The sequence below is a fragment of the Chelonia mydas genome, chromosome 1, assembly GCF_015237465.2.
Source record: "Chelonia mydas isolate rCheMyd1 chromosome 1, rCheMyd1.pri.v2, whole genome shotgun sequence".
Classification (NCBI taxonomy): domain Eukaryota; kingdom Metazoa; phylum Chordata; order Testudines; family Cheloniidae; genus Chelonia; species Chelonia mydas.
Genome location: NC_057849.1, coordinates 116201292 through 116223189, shown reverse-complemented (window position 1 = coordinate 116223189; position 21898 = coordinate 116201292). Strand labels below are relative to the sequence as shown.

The 21898-nt window shown below is 43.0% G+C and overlaps 2 protein-coding genes and 1 long non-coding RNA gene across 18 annotated transcripts; 1 reads left to right on the top strand and 2 right to left on the bottom strand.

Moving 5' to 3' along the window:
• Positions 1–5514: 5514 nt before the first annotated feature.
• Positions 5515–8253, bottom strand: LOC102946134 (histone H2A-beta, sperm). Of its 12 annotated transcripts, none has more exons than XM_043536962.1 (4): positions 7911–8028; positions 7175–7267; positions 6804–7102; positions 5515–6173 (listed from the first exon to the last, which is right to left on the bottom strand). In XM_043536962.1, exon 4 carries the CDS (start codon positions 6159–6161, stop codon positions 5739–5741), a length of 423 nt encoding a protein of 140 aa, XP_043392897.1. In that variant the 5' UTR covers positions 6162–6173; positions 6804–7102; positions 7175–7267; positions 7911–8028; the 3' UTR covers positions 5515–5738. The 12 variants fall into 12 exon arrangements, with proteins under 12 accessions (XP_043392897.1, XP_043392882.1, XP_043392879.1 ...); XM_043536947.1 differs by having other exon boundaries at positions 6804–7077; XM_043536944.1 differs by having other exon boundaries at positions 7175–7297; positions 7911–8027.
• A 4913-nt stretch (positions 8254–13166) lies between these two features.
• On the bottom strand, positions 13167–15307 carry LOC102939605 (histone H2A-beta, sperm). 5 transcript variants are annotated; one of them, XR_006287685.1, is made up of 3 exons: positions 15081–15307; positions 14333–14443; positions 13167–13821 (listed from the first exon to the last, which is right to left on the bottom strand). XR_006287685.1 is itself a non-coding variant. In XM_043536923.1 (3 exons), the coding sequence occupies exon 3, from the start codon at positions 13771–13773 to the stop codon at positions 13336–13338; it is 438 nt and encodes a 145-aa protein (XP_043392858.1). In that variant the 5' UTR covers positions 13774–13821; positions 14333–14446; positions 15081–15253; the 3' UTR covers positions 13167–13335. The 5 variants fall into 5 exon arrangements, 4 of the variants coding, with proteins under 4 accessions (XP_043392858.1, XP_043392852.1, XP_043392854.1 ...); XM_043536923.1 differs by having other exon boundaries at positions 14333–14446; positions 15081–15253; XM_043536917.1 differs by having other exon boundaries at positions 13167–13773; positions 14333–14446; positions 15081–15247.
• Positions 15272–21367, top strand: LOC122463925. Its single transcript, XR_006287693.1, has 3 exons — positions 15272–15531; positions 15835–15945; positions 20371–21367. It is a non-coding gene; the product is annotated as an uncharacterized LOC122463925 (long non-coding RNA).
• Positions 21368–21898: the final 531 nt, after the last annotated feature.

Here is a 21898-nt window from a genome sequence, read left to right as displayed (position 1 = left end):
CCTCCATTCACTTCTTCCCTAAAGACTGTTAGTTGTTTTTCACCATTATAAATTCACAGAAAACAAAACCTTACATTATTCCCTCCTCTGGCTTTCCCTGTGTGACCAGTCTCCTCTTGACTTTTAGGCTGTAAACTCTCCAGGGCAGGGACAGATTCTTTCTTTGTGACCGCTACAGTAACTCCTCCATTAACGTCGTAGTTATGTTCCTGAAAAATTCTACTTTAAGCGAAACGATGTTAAGCAAATCCAATTTCCCCATAAGAATTAATGTAAATAGGGAGCGGGTTAGGTTCCAGGGAAATTTTTTTCACTAGACAAAAGATATTATATATACAATATAAGTTTTAAATAATTTTAAACAATGTAATACTGTTTAAATTGATGATTGTGAAGCTTGGTTGAGGCAGGGGCATAGCAGACTCAGGGCATGGGGGCTTGCCCCATTCTGCCTGCCGGCATTCCAGCTGGGGAGCGGGGTCAGGGACTTGCCCACTCCTTGGCAGGGGCACCAGGCAGGTGGAGCAGGGCAAGCCCCCACGTCCCGGCCCCACTCCCTGGCAGGAGTGCCGGGGGGGCAGGCAGAGTGGGGCCAGCCAAACAACTTTATAATGGAACATTGCTCGACTTTAAACAAGTATGTTCTCTGATGGATCAGCGACCTAATAACGAAACAATGTTAACCGGGACAACTTTAAGTAAGGAGTTACTGTACAGTGACCAGCACACTCTCAGCACGAAGCAAATAATAACTTACAGATTGCTAAGGATAGATGCTCAAAGGATCAAAAGCCTTGGCATTGTGGTGGTGACCCTTGTAAGGGATTCCCGAGTTGAGCGTTCCAGTTCAATAGGGAACTCACTCCAAAACAAGGTAAAGGCATGTAGGCACTATATAAATAGCCGTGTTATCATTTTTCTACAAACAAACCTGAACTAAAGAAACAGCCAACCACGCACAATACTGAGAGCCAAAACAGTGGTGGGTGGTAGGGAGGAAGCACTGTTATCACTAGCTACACAGAACTCAAAACAAGGAACAAAGCAATAGCCCAGTCCAGCTCCCCCAGAGTCAATGGAAAGAGCCCCGTTAATTCAATAGGAGCCAGATCAGGCTGCCTAGCAAATCACTTAGGGCCTAATCATGCATTCCTTGACTCTGATGGGAGTTCAGGGTAGACAGAGACTATCAGGTCAGTCCCTAAATTTTACTTATTGTGGGTGTGATTTCATCAGCTTTAAAGAGTCTGATTGACTTTTTTCCCCATGGACCTGGCAAATGGCTAATAACATAATAAAAGTTTATATGGTTAATAACTCACTTTCAGTGTATTTCTTTTTCCTAGATGGAATGAGCCTTGATGGATGGAACCCCATCACCATACTGCTGGCAAAAATATCTTCACAGATGCGATGCACAGCATCTCTAAGAAAGCCACTCATGGAGTACCGGTAGTTTGAACTGTTAGAGAAAGTGTCATTTTCACTGCTGTGCTAAGAAATCAGCTGTTCCATTCCTCCACATACATGCTTTAAATACCTCTTTACTGGAGGTTTTAATGAGTTACTTTCATAAACAAAGTCATGATAGTTAACATTTCTAGCACTTTACAGCTGCCAAGCACTCAATAAACATTAGCTAGTTAATAAGCAATCTGCCCATGAGGTTGGAAAATAAATACAAGTGGCCAGATAGGAGACCTGAGGCAGTAAGATTAAACCCCAGAATTTTAAAGGTATTTCGGTGCCAACTGGGATTTTCAAAAGCACCCTGGCACCTACATAAGAAGCTGTGGGGTGGCTGACACCTGTAGTCTGTGCTCTGACCTTCTGAAACAATCCAGTAGCCAGGATTCTAGTGCACTGGTGACAATAATGGGCATTGTCTGCAGTCTGCCCCTCCTCTTTCCTCAGTCATGCTCAGCTGCTGCATCATTCACAGGCTTCATGTGCCTTCCCGCTTTCAGGTCACACACACGCCCCCACCCTTCCAGCAGCCCAAACGCCTTCCTCATTCACCCAATCTCTCACACTTGCACGGAGTTTTCAGTTATATAGTTCTCTCCTTTAAAGGGTGCTGTTCTACCAGCCAACCCACTGCTGGCCTCCATGTGGCCCTCCTTGTGCAGGGCATAACAGGTTAGGTTTGGTTCTGGCGCACCTACATTTTAGACCCCACACTGGAGAGATACATGTGCCCAAACCTACTTTGCAAATGCCACTTAGCCTCATGGCTATTTTAATGGCAAAGGCTATGAATAAAACTAAGGGCAAAGAAGGAAATTTAGCCACATTATGCCATGAAATGCCAACAGCACTTAGGTCTAGATCCACAAAAAGTGCTGAGGAGTTGTGACACTGAGCATCATAAAGCCTAACTTTTAGGCACGTAGAACACCATTGGTACAACATTGCAATCCACAAAGACTGAGTTAGGCACCCAAGCTCCCTATACAATAAATGGGGAGAGACAGGCATCTAGGAATGGGATCCACAAAGCCAGCATGCTAAGCAGGGAGCCGCCTAAACTAGCCAATGGGAAATGCTGATGGCAGGGTATTTACTAAGACCTGCCATGAGACGGGTGGGCGTTAATACACATCCCTGTCATTGGCATCTCCCACTGGCTAGCTTTGACCACTCCCAGGCTAACATGCTGGCTTTTGTAGATTACATTCTAAGGCACGTCTCTCCCCTCATTCATTGTCTAGAGAGCTTAGGCACCTAACTCAGGAATTGTGGATCACATTGCAGTGGTGTTTCTGTGATTTTCTAGGCACTTAAAAGTTAGACACTGTGATGGTGAGTATCACACTGCATAAATTCCTTTTGTGGATCCAGGCCTTATAGTATCCCCAAGGACAAGCCAGAACTTTTGAATTTAAAGTTAAGAGTAGTCAAAACACTAGAAAGCACACTATTTGGAATAATCACCAATTGGCAAGGAAATGCACTAAATGATATAGTAGTGCAAGAAAGATATTTTAATCTCTATCATCTGACAGAGACAATAAAACATGATTTCCCCCCAAACATTCCCTGTAAACTATGTCATTCATCTTGATACAATAACCAGCATACCTGATTTTTAACTCGCATGAATATAAATGTTGAATAGCATTTAATGTCTCTTTTCTAAAATACAATGGTCTTCAGTCCAATCTTTTTGCCTGAACAACATGAAACAAAGAAGCCAGACTACATTGCACTTAAAGTGCAGGACTGCTAGCAAGTGCCATCCCCAAGGGAGTGGGGAAAGGATAGTTATCAGTCACACTTCATGGGTTACTGGATGCTTCCCTCTCTTCTTCAGGCATTGAAAGGGTTGTTTCTGTGACAGGCATTTTTGACATCCTATACTTTTCTTCGCTGGCTGACATTCGTACTGTACCTTGAGTCAAATTTCTTAAGCAACGTGGTTTCAATTAGCCTTCCTTGTTCTTACCTCAGTTCACATCTCCTTTGGGAGCAGCAAACCTTATCTAAAAAGGTTCATGCATTTCTCTGAAGCACCATCATTTTCTAACGAGACCCTCACCTCCTTATGTTCTCATGCTGTGTCCAGTTTTGGCTGTCCAGGTTACCATATGCTGGCTTCTTTTTAAATAGGAACAGCTCTGCTATCAGCCAGTCTTGATGGACTGTTATGTAGCCTACCAAGTCACATAAAATGAGACCTATGTGCAGAGCCACCCCTTCCAAAGTTTGTCTTCAGATGCTCATTTTGTAGATGTCAGAGGGCTACAGCGAGTGAGAATAACTCTAACCTGGTTTTCAGGAGACCCACATGACCAGTGAGAGACTCAGGTGTAACCGATTGGCAATTTCCTTGAGAGACCTCATTGGATTAAGTTTAAGTGTCTTTGGGGTCTATTGTATTAAAGAGTGGTTTATGTATTGTTGTGGGCTGCAATTGTATGTTACCTCTCGAGGGGGGAAGCTGTGACATATGTGATTCCTGGAAGTTCAAAGGACTATATTGAACAATGCACCAGACAAGCTTGGGCTCTTGGAACAAAAAGTGTTATATGGTTTTTCTGGGAAATATACAGAGGGAGAGGAATACAAATTCCACACTTCTGATTATGCAAAAGCCCAACCTTTAAAGCTACAGTCTGAAGAGGGCCACTGTCTGCTGCTCACCTGTCACATGCAGCCAAGATCAAAGGCCCAAGCTATATAAAGGAAAGACTGAACTATTCATGGTGTGTCTGAATCTGAGACAGTTATGAACTTGTAACCATAAGGAAAATCCAGTTGCTGGTTATGAAGGGTGCAGGGTTGCAGCTGGAATTGGTGTGATCTCTGGTAAGCTTTTTAGCATGGGTATAGGTTCTCTCTTTAATACTTTTATCCTAAGAATAAATATGCTTGCTTAGAAGGAGCTGTGTGATGACTTATAACTGCTGGTAATACACTGCTCATAATCTCTGGAAAGAAAGAAAGTAATCTACGCTGGTCTTTTAGATGGTATGCCTTGCTGGGGACATGACAGTGCAGGCAGGGAACTCTGCAACCTGGAGAAAACACAGTCAGGGGGGAGAAAGATGTGTATTTATGCATAAGAGAGGTGACAATGGAGGAGCCAGGAGCCTAGAGTAGGTACCCTCAAGGGACTACAGAGGGATAATACAGCTGCAGTTGCTCCAAACTGTGACACCAGGGTCCAGGCCCTCTGCTCCAATGACTAAGTATTTATCCGTAGAGGAACAAGTTCAGTTAGAGAGATTGAGGGAGCCCCACATCTGAGTGGCCCATAGCTCACTGGTTAGAGCGGACGTCTGAGAAGTAGAGCACTCCTGTTAAATCCTGTCTTCCCTATTGCAAAGGAGTGCTTTAATCACTGCACGCAGAGTTAAACATTTGGAAGCAGCAGCACCTCCTCTTGCCACCAACCGGCTTAGGCCCTTTAGACAAATTAGGCAGCCATACATCCATCTTCCCCGTTTATGGATTGCCTAGAGTGAGGGAGCAGCACATATGCCCAGGGGCATAAACCTAAGTACTGAGTAAGCTGAGGAGCCTACAGGGTTCGGAAGGAATTTTGTGGAGTGTAGTGGAGCCTATAATTGCTCGTAGGGGCCTAAATCCAGATTTAAGCACTTAAATGCCTTTGTGAAGCTACCTCAAAGACCAAATAATGCACAGGTGACCATCATTAAAATTACCAGGGCAGTCCTTCTCCACCCCTTACAGCACAGGAGAGAAATCCACACCTACTGTATCATTACTATAGGGAAACCCGAGTCAAGGTTTCCCTAAATGGCCTAGCGCTTTTGAGTGACCAATCTGAGATACTATAAGAAGGCCCCACTTACCAGAAAGTGCTGAGCACCCACCCTCTGAAAATCAGGCCTATTCAAATTAGTCTCACTTCATGCACACGCAATCATTAGTTTAAAATCTTGGCCCCAAGTTTCCTTAAATTAAGAAGTAGTGGGACAGCAACTTCCTTCTCAAGTGTCAGATCACAGTTCCTCCATCCGCCAATTTCAGAAAACCAGTTTCATGGAGTTCTCTATGCACTAAGTATTTATTTCAAAGACATTTAAAAAAAACCCACCAACAACAACCCCCAAGAGGGAGTCCTTCAGAGGTTCAATATTTACAAGCAGTGAAGACATACAGTCGATATATAAATATATGGATTACAACCAAGAATCCAAGGTGCATGAAGTGCTAGTGTTGTGGAGAAAGCCACCCTTAGAACCAGCACACTTTCAGCCGGTGAGCAGTTACTAGAATTCCTGTGACTGGCCATCTTTCAGTCCTTGCTTAGGCACCTTTGTGGTCTTGGGAACAAGAGCAGGAAGGATGTTGGGCATAACTCCTCCTTCAGCAATGGTCACACCGGCAAACAGCTTGTTCAGCTCTTCGTCATTCCGCACGGCCAGCTGGATGTGTCGTGGCCCAATCCTGCCTTTCTTGTTTTCATGGGCAGCATTTCCTGACAGTTCCAATATCTCAGCCGTCAGATATTCCAGCACAGCCGCCAGGTAGACCGGAGCACCAGCACCTATTCTCTCAGCATAGTTCCCTCTTTTGAGAAGTCGGTGGACACGACCCACCGGGAATTGCAGGCCAGCCTTTGCTGACTTTGTTTTTCTTGGTAGAAGTGTAGGTTTTGCAGCCACCACATTTTTCTTTCCACGTCCAGACATCCTAACATCAATCTAGTGTAGAAAAGGAGGTGAGGGGCAAGTAAGAGTGACCATTAGCCAGAGGCTGGTCTACACTAAAAACTTAGGTTGGCTTAACTGTGCTGCTCAGGGGTGTGAAAAATCCACACCCCTGAGTGGCACAGTTATGCCTCCTGAAGTCCCCATATAGACAGCCCTAGGTTTATGGAAGAATTCTTTCATTGACTAAACTCCTGCCTCTTGGGGATGTGGATTATCTAGGCCAACAGGAGAACCCCTGGGCAAGGGTAGATTATGGTTTTGTGGGGCCCCAGGCCAGAGCAGTGGGAGCCCCTTCCCACCCCTTCTGCTTGCAGGATAAGCCCCCGTGCCATGACCCCACTCCTCAGCAGGAGAGGGGCAAGCCCCCATGACCCACCCCCACTCCCCGGCAGGAGTGCTGGGTGGGCAGAGAAGGTCAGGGTGCCCATTTTTCTAGGGGCCCCATTAGCTAATCTGCCACTGGGCATAGGAAGGGTCTACAGTTAAGCATTATAGTGGCATTGCTGTAGCATTTTAAGTGTAGACAAGCCCCAGGATGTCATTATAATATCCAAGTGTTTCTTAAGCTATAAAGAAGCAGGCGCCAGTAATATGGTGGCAAGATTACATTCACCTTCCCACCTTTATTTGTTCTCTTTAGGAGGAAGGTCCTGATTTTAAGAGGCCAACTTATTAGCTGTAGTTTATCAAGTGAAATGCCTCACACTCTCTTCTGAAGAAGGAGCCTGTTTGAGTCAGGCAGCTGGTTAGAAGTCCGGTGAAGGAAAAACCGCAGCCCATCAAGAGTCTCCAGTAAATTCAGATGTCAGGTAGAAAAAGCAATGAAATTTTTTCCTGCTGTCCAGAGAGAGAAGTGTTGTCGAGGCTCAGGGTCTTCAACCCAAGATATCTGCTTCTGAAAGAACAGGCGAGGCCCCTTTCTAAGAGGAACGGTCAAATTGGTCAAAAGGTAGAATACATACATTAAGGCTTTACACATTCAGGATTCTTACAGCTTTGAGAAGCTCTGCATGAAGACTGTGTTAAGAGCCTCTCCTACAACACTGGGGACCCCTGGCAGGAAAACCTAAGCAGTTTCACCAAATCTGCCCCAAAACACACAAACTGGTAAGCAACTGCAAGACAGAAGGATTTTAGAATTTTCTTATGTTGTAGAAGCCCCTTGAAGTGAGTTTAGCAATCTTGGAATAAGGGGACTTCAGTACAGTTTGAAGCTTTTAAAAAAAAAAAAAAAAGCCACTAGATTAGTAGTAACTGCTACTGTTCAACATATGCACCTTATTATTAGGTAGCTAGAGAGCGGTAGCTAGGTTTCAGTACAGTTATTTCCAGGATTTGGTAGGGAGGGGGAGCCACTATGATTATTAGAGAATCAAGATGTAGGAGTAGTGAAAGTTTTCTATTTATAGTTGGTGATAGTTGAGTAGGGTGCCACATGCAAAGCAAGAGGAGTTTAGGCAGAGGGTTCAGAAGTTGAACAGCAATGTCTTCAGGAGATAAGACCTTACCTCATATCATGATTATGGAAAAGCTAAACTAGTGACTTACACAGAATAGAAACAGTAATAGCAACTGAAGTTATTCCATTTAGAAACCTGCCTTGCACTACATGTCAAATACAGCTACTTAAGGTCTACTTAAACTAAAATTCATAGATCATTACAGAAGACACTTCCCCCACCTAAAATAAGGTATACTTTCCCTTGTGAGAAACAAACACACTTTTACCTTAACCAAATCCTTTACTTATTCTCCTGTCTAAGAACACTACTTTCTGAATCTAACAGATTCCTCTTCTTGTGGAAACTGCTCTTTAAACCCTTCAGTAATAGCCACTCATTAGCAGCGTCTACTCCAGATTGTTTGAGCCCCACCTAGATTATTGATGATTCAGTTACACACGCACACACCCCAAAAAGATTAACTTGATTGTAGGGAGAAGAGAAAAACAGCATAAACACCTGTGAGGTTGAGGATGTTTCTCTATTAGTTGATGAGTTAGGTAGGCCTTGATCCACAAAGCCTTAGTTAGGTGCCTAGGCAATGAATGGGGAGAGACAGGTGCCTCAGAATGCAGTCCACAGAAGCCAGCACCTACAGCCAGGGGATCCACCTACAATAAGCAATGGGAGCTATTGATGGGTGTCTTAAGCCCTGCCCCTCTCACAGAGATAGGTGCCTAAATCCAGGCTATAAGGAGGCACCTATCTCTGCGGGCGATCCACAACAGGAACCCCTCTCCTGCAGTCAGGTGGCTAAGCCATTTCTTGTGAGAATGAGCTAGGGAAATCCTTAATTCAATTCAAAACAATCTTATAACTTTTAGCCCATGAACCTTTGACAGGGGAGACTTTGGTTCAATTCCCCCCTACCCTGGAGAGGGCAGAAGGATTTGAACAGGAAGAGGCTACCTCCTAGGAACGATGCTCTAATCACTGAGCTGTGTGACATTCTGATGCAGGGCTCCCCCAGTCTCTGCTGTTGCAGCTGTTCCACTCTGCATAAATATTAAAGAGTGTCTGGAGCTTCAGCACTGCATTCTGGGGCCCTCTGCCTCCAGGAGGTGCCCTAGGCACCAGGCTATGGCATTGTTATTTTTTCCTCACTCCCTCTCCTCCAATGACTATTTAAATATGTATACACAATGGGACAGTTCCACCAGAAGATACTGAGGGCTTCCCCCACCCATCAGAATATCCTATAGCTCGGTGGTTAGAATGCTCTCCTGCCAGGTGGAAGACCCCTAGTAAAAACCTTGCTCCCCCATCAGGCAGAGGGAGAAATTGAAGCCGGGTTCCCTATATACCAGGTGAGTGCATTAACCACTGAGCTAAAAGTTATAAGGTTTGCAAGGGTAGCAATGCCTCCTCTGGCCATATTTTGAATGGGTCCTGATCCAGTAGGTGACAGCTGAGCACAACTACTGGATCAGGCAACCCTCCTATCTCCACCCAGTTTGTGGATGGCTTAGGCAGGAGATTAGGCATGTGCCCTGCTGCCTGAGGCAGAAACTTAGGTGCCTAGGGAACTTTCCCAGTGAAGATACAGGCACCAAGTAAATATTAGGCACATACAAGGATCAGCGGCAGCTGGAGGAGAGTTTTGTGGCTTGCAGTGGAACCTAAAACTAGGATTTAGGTGCCTCAATCTGTGGTTTAGGCACCTGTACCTTTGTAGATCTGAGTCTTAACTGCTCTGTGACCCATTTTCCCCATTTATAAAATGAGTATAATTTATTACTCTACCTCGCTGGGTTGTTCTGAGCTCTGATTGGCTGATATTTTTAAAAGGGCTTTGAGCTCTTCAGGTGGAAAGTGCTATATAAATGCTAAGTACTAGAACTGATTTTAAAAGTATCTAGGACATACCTAACGGCTTCCAAATTACGAACCTTTATTTAATTCCTCAACAAACTCAGGGCTAGTTTAGTGTTTCCATGAGAGCTGATTTACTACTTTTAAAATGTTTGTGAATATCTATTGACATCAAAATATTAATTTGCATAGTTAATGTGCACAGATGTGCCTAGGTGTCTGTAGGTAGCTACTCTCATTCACTCCTAGCCAAGCACAGATTGGAATGAGTGCCCTACACCATATTCCTTTAAGATACCCAAGCCTAGGCAGACCCCCTTCCAACAACATAGAGCAATTTGAAAACTCAAGGCCTTAGAAATCTCTGCCCTGTTACATATCCCCATGTCTGCCTGTCTGTCTGCCACTGAGTCCATGATTTTCATATTAATATATATGTAGTCCTGACTTATGACATATTGGGTCTTTTGTTGTATGCAGCGTAGTTGTAGCCACGTCAGTCCCAGGATATTAGAGAGACAAGGTGGATGAGGTCTTGTCTCTCTAATATTGGGTCTTCTTCTGGTGTGGGAAGATAACTTCTTTAATTGAGAGCTGACCAGCTGAACGGTGAGCTCCAGGGAAAGCTCACAGAAACAGTCATAATGATGGCTTCCTGTACGGCTGCCACTGTGAAGCTGAACTGGCAAACATTGGGAAAGCTGCAATAAATGGTTTTAAGAGGTTCATTATATGAATTCAAACAGTTCATTGCAAAATAAGTATTCTGATCAAAATAAAGGGACCTCTGACTCTTTCCATTACCATGGCTGTGTAAGGTGTGGCAAGTGGATTGTATAGGTTTAGCCCCAGAGTATTCAGCTGTCTGAAGTGCCATCTTTCAGAAGTCTTTTTGCCTCCCTTTGCTACCAGCACACAACCCATCCTCTTCTCACTTTGAAAAATTCACTGCAGCCTCTCTCCCCTTCACTAACCTGCCACACCCTACACAACCCATAGAGGGGTTGCTACTATACTCTCCCAGTCCAATGTATACTCTGTGAAGGGAGGTAGTTAGCCTGGGGCACGGCTTCCTTTTCCCTCATATGTGCTACCTCCATCTCTGTAGAGCCAGACTTAGGATCTTTGTTTAGAAAAAAGAAATTAAAGTTAAGTGGATAATCTAACTGATGCCATCCTCTGCAGGAGTCTGGGAGCAAACCTACCAGTGAGAACCTAAATTTAGCGAGTCACTTTCTCCCATGGCTGCCTGAAGATGTTAGCAATGGAGTGAGTTATTTTTTCACAACACTTTCAAAACAAAAGGTGTTAGTTTCTTCTCTCTCCTGCCCCCCCCAAAAAAGAGTGGGTAGAGAAATTTCATTTTAATTAAAAAAAATTCTTAGGTTAATATAAGATTATTCACATTTTCTTTATTTTTCAAAAAGCTTTTTCTCATCAGAAAGGAGATAGGTGAAGTGTTTGGCCAGCCTTAGCCCCTTGTTCTTCTACAGCAGCAGAGGTCAGCCTGCATGAAACGTGGAGGGAAGATAGTGGGACCATATTTTCCCAAAGGGAAAACATGACACTGTACAGGGCCAGCCTGAGACACCCCCCACCCCATGGATGGGGCTGGCCCAAGGCCCCTGCCACCTGCTCACTTGGGGCCAGGCCAAGACCCCTCCCCCCCACGCAGGGCTGTCCCAAAACTCCCTGCCACCAGCCTGTATCGCACTGGCCCAGCCTGAGCTGCTCTCCCGAGTCCTCCCTCCTGCATAGGGCTGGCGTTGCCTCACCTCTCATCCCCCTCTACACATTCCTCTGAACTCTGCTAGGGGTTGCACCCCACTTTTTGAAAAACCGTGCATTTGATGATCAGTTGGCAAGAGCAAATAGGCAAATGCCCAGTTTTGCCAAAAGAGACAGGGCAGCATTTAAAAAAGGGTCTGTCCTGGCTAAAACAGGACATATGGTCACCCTAAGGGAAGAGGATGGAGACCTCATGCTATTACCCAGCATAAAGTACATGCAACAAGCATAAGTTTCTTTTCTCACTGACGCCACTTCTGTGAAGCAACAACGAAAGAGCCACATATGTTGAGACCACAGGTCCCTTGAGCCCAGCATCTTGTCTTCTGATGGGGGCCAGTGCCAGGTGCTTAAGAGAAAGTGAACAGAACAGAGCAATTTCAAGTGATCTATCCCCTGTTGTCTAGGCTCAGCTTCTGCCAGTTGGAGGTTTAGGGACATCCAGAGCACAGGTTGCATGCCTGACTCTTAGCTAATTAGAAACAGGGCTGGCTTCAGGCACCAGCAAAGAAAGCAGGTGCCTGGGGCAGCCAATAGAAAGGGGCAGCACTCTGTCAGTCATCGGGGCGGCACATCTGGGACTTGGGCGGCGGGGCCTACAGTCCCTCTCTTCCTCTTTGGCAGCAGTTCAACCAGGCTTGGGTTTGTTTTTTTTTTTGTTTTGTTTCCCTTTGCCGCTTGGGGCAGCAAAAAAGCTGGAGACGGCCCTGATTAAAGAGACAAGTTGAGTGAGGGGATATCTTTTATTGGACCAACTTCTGTTAGTGAGAGAGACAAGCTTTCAAGACCGAGCTCTTCTTCCAGTCTGGGGAAGGTAGTCAGAATATCACAACTAAATGAAAGGAGGAACAGCTAAAAAAGTTTAACATAAGTAGTTAGCACAAAGGGACACTTAAGGTAGAGTAGCCTGTTACTACCTGTGCAGTCATAGGATAAAAGCACACCAAGTCCTAGTCTACAGAGTTAAGTAGATGCAAGGCAGTTTACATCTAATCTAACACTCTGGTTTGAATGGGACATTCCAAATCCTGGGTAAAGGCTCTACTAGCTAAATGGGGGAAAAAAAAAAAAAAAAATCCAGCTATTCAACTAGAGCAGCATCACAACTGACCTCTGTGGCCCAGAGGAAAGACTCTCAGCTGCCTGTTGAATACCTCAAATGTAAGGAAAGGCCAAACCATGGCCCAGGGCTTCCCATCCTGACTAACTGGTGGTGGAAGAAATAGTAACCAGCCCCAAAATAGCTAAAACATAGCTATGGCAGGAGTTACCCCTTATTTGAGTACTGAGCACCTCAATGGACATGACCTTCCAAAAGGCAGTGAGAAAGGAGTGACTATTACAGAGATTTAGATTTAATTCACGACCAGCATGGAGGGTATCCTACCTTTTTAGACAAGGTCTCTGAAGAGGCAGAGAGAACTACTCATGCTGATCCATTTAAAAAAAAAAAAAAATCACAATGGCTTGCAGCTGATCAGTGAGTAATAAATCCATTCTACAATGTTCATGACTATTGAAGGTACTGGACTCAACTCCATTACAAATTCATAAATGAAGATGGATTTGTTATTAATTTTAGCATATAGAAGCAGAGGTCTTCCTTTTCCCTTCATCCCTCCTGGCTGCAGAGTCCTCCCATCTGTATTACATCCATAGGTGCAAAGAATCTGTGCTCTCTCCCTCCCCCACTCTTTTTTGAGAGATTTAATTAGACCTTGGAGTTCAACACAGGGTCAGAGGCCAGGCTAGCTCTCCTCTTAACATGCTTGCTTTGAAAGTGCTAGAGAAGCACGTTTGTGGCTTAAGAGCTACCAGCTAGACTTTTCCTGGAGAAAGTGTTAATACTCCCCACTCCTTGAAGGGAAAACAGTAGATTGAATCAACTGCTGAATTCTATAAAGTTTATTACAAACATCTAAAACACATACAAACCATTAAAACAATCACCCTGAGTAATATTTAGCAGTGTTAGCATATCTAAAGCATTAATAAACATGAGTCAATGGTCACCAAGTACAGAAGCCCAGCCAAGGAAAGGTAGGAGTAAGTCAGTGGCTACTGGATTGTTCTTGGGAAGCAGCAGCATCCCCTCTTGGTAAAGGCTCTTTAAGAGTTTTCTTGGGAAGAAGCTGGGAAAGGATGTTGGGCATAACTCCTCCTTCAGCAATGGTCACATCGGCAAACAGCTTGTTCAGCTCTTCGTCGTTCCGCACGGCCAGCTGGATGTGTCGTGGCCCAATCCTGCCTTTCTTGTTTTCACGGGCAGCATTTCCTGACAGTTCCAATATCTCAGCCGTCAGATATTCCAGTACGGCCGCCAGGTAGACCGGAGCACCAGCACCTATTCTCTCAGCATAGTTCCCTCTTTTGAGAAGTCGGTGGACACGACCCACTGGGAATTGCAGGCCAGCCTTTGCTGACTTTGTTTTTCTTGGTAGAAGTGTAGGTTTTGTAGCCACCACATTTTTCTTTCCACGTCCAGACATCTTAACATCAAACCAGAGAAGAAGAACTAGGTTACGACAGTGTTACAGCTATAGAATAAGAGCCAAAATGGTACCAAGGTTAAATATATACCCTCTTAGTCCTATACCTAGATTTATTCACAAATGAATGAGAGGGCCCCCCCACCCCCCAAAACCCACCTAGACAGCTCCCTAATAATTTGTTCAGCTTGAAATACAGCTCACCACTAGTAATCCCCTCTTTAAGCCATAGATCTCAAACAGATTTTGTTTAACTTTGGTGAATCATTGTCTCCCATGCCTGCCTTAAGTTAGCAAGGCAGCTAGTCAAGAATAGTCTACCCAGAAACCACTTTTAGAGAACAATTTTGGTTCCCCTTGCCAAGAGAAGGCCCATGTGTCACCATCCACTCTGTTCATATTATGTAGGAGCAGATAGCTATTTTCAGATTTTTTTTTTTTTTTTTTTAAATAAAACAGAGGGATAGTTGGTTCTCCTATACAGACGCAGCATCTTTAGACTTATTTTCTGCTTCAGAGCAGCCAGGCCTATTCCCAAGAGAAACAAGTAAGGTCTTACCAACGACTTTCAAGTGTCAAGTATTCCTTTAACAGCTTCTGAAGCAACGTAATCTTAAAATGCTCCCAGTAGTTTTTTCACAGGGTAGTGGGTGTTTTGTGGGGGATTTTTCTGCTAAAGGAAGATACCATTAGGCTCCCTAAGGCTGTTTTGTTATTTAAATAGAGCTAAACAAAGACCTTCAAGAACCCTAAAGTAGACAATAGTAAGAGTATGGAGTCATGAAACTTATGTTGTAGAATCCACTGTCAGACTTATTTCTCTCAAAGCACAAGCATCAGTAGGGATTACTCTTCACAGTTTTTACTTTCTCAGTAGATGCTCACTAACTAGTTTTCACCGCAGTTAGTGCAGGTGATATTAGAGTTCAGAGGTCATCAGCTTAATATAGAGCTATTAAAGCTCTTCTGTGTAGTACTGGTGAAAGGCAGAGTACAGTAGGAAAACAAACTGATCTTAAGTCTAGGATTCAGAGTTGTGTGAGCATAATTTCCCTTGAGATCTCAAAAATCCTATGTCTGTCTATTAGGCTAGGACAAAACAGTAAGGAAAACAAAATAGCCCTACATAGTCACATATAGAGTCAAGAAAAATCCTAGATATGAACTAAAGACATAAAGTTCTACCTTACATACATCTACTAATACCCACTATTGTTTTTTTCCAAAGCAATGCTTCCTTTGAAATACAATATCTTCACCTTTCAGGTACATATCATAACTAAAAATCAAGGCAAACCTCCCATTACCTTCAATGAACTTTACTTCATCCTCTCCCAAGCTTGCTACCAGCTCTATCCAGCAAACTCTTCTTATAGTAGAAGCTAATTGCCTTCTTTTTAATCTCTCAGCAGTAGCCATCCTATTAGCAGCTTTTATTCTAGATCAGCTGACCACCTGGATTATTGATGAGCCATTCATTCCCCAAACTAGTAAACTTTATTACGGATGAAAGCAAGAAATTTATTACCAACACCTGAGAGATGGAGGAAGTTTCTTTTATCTTATCTGAATTAAGACTGGAAATAAGGGTGAACTGTCTCCAATTAATTTTTAGCTGAAGTCAATAATTGGCAGTGACACCACTTGTTTGTTAAAGAGTATAAAAAGTAAACTCCTAAAGAGTTTGTCGCTAATACCTGCCTGACCATGTTGAAGCTGACTAATAGGGGCCTAAGCACCCTTAGGTTTAGCCTGTTTGTAAGTGCCTTGATCAAATGCTTAGAAAATGTTCTGTTATTGTTTGGATGCAATAAATTGCTTATTATTTAGGCATATTTAGACCAACTGCATAAAGTACTCTTTGGGTTTAATAAAAGAATTTATGGTTAAATTGGTATTTGGTGATTTCTCATACTAATAATTTCAAATATTAGTAATTCCAACAATCCATTTGTTTGAATTGCTGTTAAAACTGCAGGTCAGTCTGCATACCTAGGCTGTCCAGATGCATAAAGGGGCTTGGATGTTGCAATACTCAACATTGCAATGCCTCATTTTTAGGCAGCTTGAAAATCATGGGATCTACAAAGCCTGATGTAGGTACCTATGCTCCCTATACAATGCTTGGAGAGAGACAGGTGCCAAGGAAAGGGATCTACAAAAGCCAGCACAGTAAGTAGGGAATAGACTATGGAAGATGTTGATAACGGGAGTGTGTCCTAATCTCCACTTCTCTCACAGAGTTTGGCATCCAAGTCTCAAGGTTGGAGGGGGGTGCCTGTCTTGCTTAGGGTCTATCAGAATGAGTTGGGTGACTGCCTCAGATCACAAACAAAAAGATAAGGGTGGTGTGGACAAGGCATAAACCTCCCTTAAAAATCTTTAACTCAGTGATTTTACTTCCTGTGCATCCTCAGAGATTGCAGCAAGGGGCCTGGTAGCGAGTTAGGTTGGAGATTAGGGAAAAAATTGATAACTGTCAGGGTGGCTAAACACTGGAATAAATTGCCTAGGGAGGTTGTGGAATCTCCGTCATGGGGGGTTAAGAGCAGGTTAGACAAACACCTGTCAGGGCTGGTCTAGATAATACTCGGTCCTGCCACGAGTGCAGGGGACTGGACTAGATGACCTCTCGAGGTCCCTTCCAGTCCTATGACTCTATGATTAGGGTATGCACATTAGATGTGGAAGATTGCAGTTCTATTCTCCCTTGTTGCTGGATGAAAAGGGATTTGAACAGGGAATCGACTCCCACTCAGGTGTGTGCCCTAACTACTGGACTATAAAGTCATTCTTATTTTGTCTTTTCTCCACAAAGTAGAATGGTTTCAACAAGAGAGATTGAGGGAATACCCCCTGCTGTCACCCCCACATCAGACTGCTCCATAGCCCCACTTAGTTAGCTGAGAGATGATCAACATCTGTTCACTTTGTTAGGCAGAGCAGGGAATTGAACCAGGGAGCTCTCACAGCCCAAATGAGAACCTCAACCACTGGGTTAAAGGGGAGGCTTCTTCACCCAGCCATTTTCTGTGAGAGGCCTATAATCACCCCTACTGGATTGAGCCCTGCTGGCTAAATGTTCCTCTGCCCATCCTTCTCTGGTTTCAGGGCTCTGCTGGGATTTAGGCTGGAGATAGACACCCAGCTACCTACCTGAGGCAGCAGCGTGCGACCCCAGAGGCAACAAGTTAGGCATAGAGAGGATTTTTATGGCAAAAATGTAGGGGCTGAGTGAGTTGAGACACCTACAGGGTTCAGCAGCAGCCAACCATGGGTTTTGTGATCATAATGGTGCATAAAACTAGGACTTAAGCACCTAAATCTAGGCTTTAGGCACCTAAGTTCCTTTGTGGATCTGGCTATCACTGAGCCCCAGCATAGCACAAACTGGAACCAGCAACTAAGGCCTCAGTTCTGCAAACATGTTGGAATTGGTAATAATATCTGAAGTTATTTATATTGATATGGGAAACCCCCAAAACTCTAATTTAACCATAAATTCCTTTATTAAATCCAAAGGTCAAATTGTACTTTATGCACTTACTCTAAACATGCCTAAATAATAAGCAATTTACTACATCCAAACAATAACAAAACCATTTATAAGCATTCTGACCAAGCTACTTACAAATGGGCTAAACCCCCGGGTGCTTAGACCCATATTGGTTGACTCCAGGGTGGTCAGGCAGGTATTAGCAATAAACCCTTTCAGAGTTTACTTTTTATACCCTTGAACAAAGAAGTGATGTCATTGCCAGTTACTGACTTCAGTTGAAGACAGTTAACCCTTATTTCCAGTTTTAATCCAGCTAAGATTTACAACCTCCTTTTACAAAGGCCTTTCCTCCACTCCATCTTGCTATCCAACGGTTTTCCCATTGCACCTGGGTTCACACAGGTTGTAACACTGGTATGTGGGTTGGGGAAGGGCTGTTTTGGCTCATTTTAAGACAGATTCTCTGTTTGATTTAAAACCATCAGCAGTCACCCCTAGCAGTCAGACATCAGCAGTCACCCCTAGCAGTCAGAGACCTTCTTTTCAGGAAACTTCCCCTTATCTCTTTAGTTATTCTGTGCACCAGACATCCTCCCTACTTAATTCTTCTGGTCTTATTACTTATTATTTTCAAGGCCTTCCTTATACTTGCTAGTCAGGGCCTTTCTTTATAACACATATGTAGTTCCTTAACCAAACTTAAACTAATTTTAATTCTTTAATTTTATACTTATCCTACAACATGTATGCACTTTACACATATGAGCCCCAATCCTGCAAACACTTGTGTATGTGCTTATCTTTACTATTGTGAATAGCCCCATTGAAATCAAAGGAACTACTCATAATAGTCAAGTTACACACATGCATAAGTTTTTGCAGGATTGATGCCTAAATTAGTAGGTTAGAAAAGGGCATAGTGATTATTTAAACAAAGAAACATAGAAATGCTGAAAATGAAGACTGGATCTATTGCAAGGATTTCAATAAAATATCAATGAATAAAAATGGTTGATATTTTCCAAATCAGTAATCTCAGTCTCTGAAGTGTTCCTCTCTCTCCTCCTCATAATTTTGTTATGTCTTTTGGAGCTGATTAATGCCAGAGGTGTCATTTCCTCTGGATTAATTGTTCTGAAAGAAGTGTTAATGAGCTGGTCCTTACTTAAAAACAAGAGGGATAACCCTAGTCTAGAAGGACAGGAGTCTTAAATGCACATTAGTTTTTTCTGAGAGGGGAAAAAAGTATGAAAAGGTAAATTATTGGCTTACAATATTTTAAATGTACTGTAATCCACTGCTGTCTTAGTATGTGATGCTTTTAATGTGAAGGACTTTTTCCTTCTAAGAGTGGACCTTTATTCTCTACTACCACACATATGTGACTGAAATGTCACAAAGAAACATTAAAGCTTTTTTACTTGGGTGTAAGTTCAGACCTGAACTTTACTACATGTAAGTGAGAAGCTATGGGGAAGTAATAAATCACATGAAAAGAGAACAGGAAGAGGTCTTTCCTCTATCATTTTGAAATACCAAGTGTAATTTCCTGCACATAGAAAAATCTTAAAGGGAATTTATATTAGATGCTCTCACACACTGTTTTCCTCATTATCTAACTAACTAACCTTGTTATCCCTAGCCTGATTCTTGCTTGCATATTTATACCTGCCTCTGGAAATTTCCACTACATGCATCCGACGAAGTGGGTATTCACCCACGAAAGCTTATGCTCCAATACGTCTGTTAGTCTATCAGGTGCCACAGGACTCTTTGCCGCTTTTACAGATCCAGACTAACATGGCTACCCCTCTGATATTTGTTTTCCTTCTGAGGATCTGTTGGAGATAGTGATGGTGAGCAGGGAAGAGCGTGCTAGAGTTCTTGAATGTAGGGGCAACTAAGAGACTCAGATGCTAGACCCACATGGGAAAAATCAGTTGAGTTCTCAGACTACTTCTGTTCTAAGCTTATGATTGACTTGTCTAAGCTGTTACTACTAACAAGAAAAGCAGGAGATACTTTGGGAAGTGACACCTCTCTGTAGCACTAGACCTGTGTAAATGTATGAATATATATCTCCATAGAAATTAATTTAGTGACATGTCAGAATGGTTAAATGTGGTACATTGCTAAAATATCCCTACGCTGAACAGTCCATATAACTAAATAATTACTGACCTACTTTTAGTACTTGTATATAGAGCTGGCTGGAAAACCATTCTGTTTTGTGAAAAATATTGAGGTTTTGGAATTGTTTTTGTTCTCCATCAGAACAAAAACGAGACCTTTAAAAACATTTTGCCAAAAAAAATACCCTCCTCCCCACCAAAATAGCCAATCACTCAATGATTTGGGCTCTCACTTGGGGATGTGCAACTTCAGGTTTAAGTCTCTATTCTGCATGATTCAGAGCAGACACTTGAACCTAATGAGTCTCCTACACCCCAAGTAAGTACCCTAAACACTGGGCTGTTGTAGGGTTTCTGGCTTTCTCTTCCTGGTTTTGGCCAGAAAAACTCCATCCTGGATCTGAAACACCTTCCCAAAAAGGTTGGTTGAAACCAATCTGTTTCCACTAAAAGTTTTGGTTCTGACAGTTTGAGATTTTTATTTATTTATTTATTTTTACAAATCAGTTCTACTTCTATACCACCTAGTCCTACAGAACTTCAGCCTAGGACTGAATAGTGGAGACATTACCAATTTACCACTCTCCTGATCTCCAGGCAAAGAGCAGAACTTTCCCACCAAGGTAGTGAGCAACCGAAGCTGGTCTGTACCTGGATAGAGCTAGAATTCAGAAACTCCAAATTTCTGTTCCATGGGAAATCCTGACATCCTGAAATTTGGTTTTGTTCCAAATTGGAATGAAAACAACATTTTTGAATTTCCTGTAAAACAAATCTTTTGAAAAAATATTTTGGGCCAATTGAAATGTTCAATTTCAATTTTTAAAAGAAAAGTTGTTTTGAAATGACAACATTGACATTTTTTTATTTTTTTTAAACATTTTGTCAAATGTTCCCATGGAAAAATTAGATAGAAAAACATTTCATTGGAAAGTATTTAACCAGCTCTACTCCTGAACTCCCTAGGTTTTCAACTCACCTTAAGAGAACAAGCTACACAAATACAAGGCCAAGGTGCCATTGAGTTAGTACCACAGTATAATCAGCTGTTGTCCACTACCATTGACACCTTGACCCCAAACCATCCACTCACCACACACTGACCAAGAATATAATTGTGGCTCATATAGATGAGCTGTGACAGATGGCGTGCACAAGCAAAACATTAGAACGCCAGTGGTCCAAAAACCATTCTCTCTGACAGACTGGTATTTATCTAGTGCGATGTATAACTACAGCAGTCCATCAGTGAAGAAAAATTGTAAGGATACTGACTGGGATTTTTACTAGCTTTCTACTAGTTTTATTAAAAATATAAATCTTATGGGCATGATGCTATGAATGATGAGATTTCACCATCCACCACACTCAGCTGAGTAAAAATGCCACCAACTGGCAAAAAGATCAATAGAAAAATTGTGCTTACAAGGAAAACAAAGTCATCAAGGGCTGGTCTACAATTCCCAGTGGGTCGTGTTCACCAGCTTCTCCGAAGAGGGAACTATGCTGAGAGAATAGGTGCTGGAGCTCCAGTTTACCTGGTGGCCGTGCTGGAATATCTGACTGCTGAGATACTGGAACTGTCAGGAAACGCTGCCCGTGAAAACAAGAGAGTCAGGATTTTACCATGACACATCCAGCTGGCTGTGAGGAACGAGGAAGCACTGAACCGGCTCTTTGCAGATGTGACCATTGCAGGGGGAGGAGTTTTGCCAAACATTCTTGCCCAGCTTCTTCCCCAGAGAACTCCTAAAGATCCTTCAACAGAAAAGATAGCTGTTGCTTCCCAAGAAGAATCTGGTAATGACGGACCCAGAGAAAATGTACACTTCCTCCTCGTTTCCAGTTCTTCACCAACATGGAACCCTTGTTAATCAATGTGTTGTGTCTGCAAATTGCTGCTAAATATTCAGACTGATTATCTTAATGTGTGGGGTTTTTAACTGTTGAAACAAACTTAATTTAACTGATTCTGTTTTCCTGTCCGTTAATTCAATAACATTTTCCTAGGGAAGTGTTTAAGCTTGCAGCTTTTAAACAATATGAACTTGGCTCTTTAATGCTACTAAAGCAATTATACGAGGAGGAAGGCTAGCCTGACTGACCTCAGTCTCTGTTTTGTATTGCAGGCAGGGCTTAAATTCAGCTGGAGCTGTCCGCAGCAAAGCTCCAGTAAATATTTTCAAACCCACGGGGCTGAAGCCCCAAGCCCTGGTACCCCCCCACCCCCATTGCTGAAGCCCTGAGTCCCGGTGCTCTGGGAAATACTCTGAGAATTTAAGCCCTGATTGCAATCTATACTCAGCTCTCCTTAAGAGGAGAGTTTTGTAGAATAAGATGTGCAAACAGAAGCCTATTATTGTGGTGCAAACTATTGGGTTGAGTAGGCTGGTAACTGGGAGCAGAAATTCTTACACATTGTGTACCTAATCTAGGAAGCTGGTCATCAGGTAGTTATTAGTAATTTGAGGTGGATATCTGGGAGGGTGGAGGC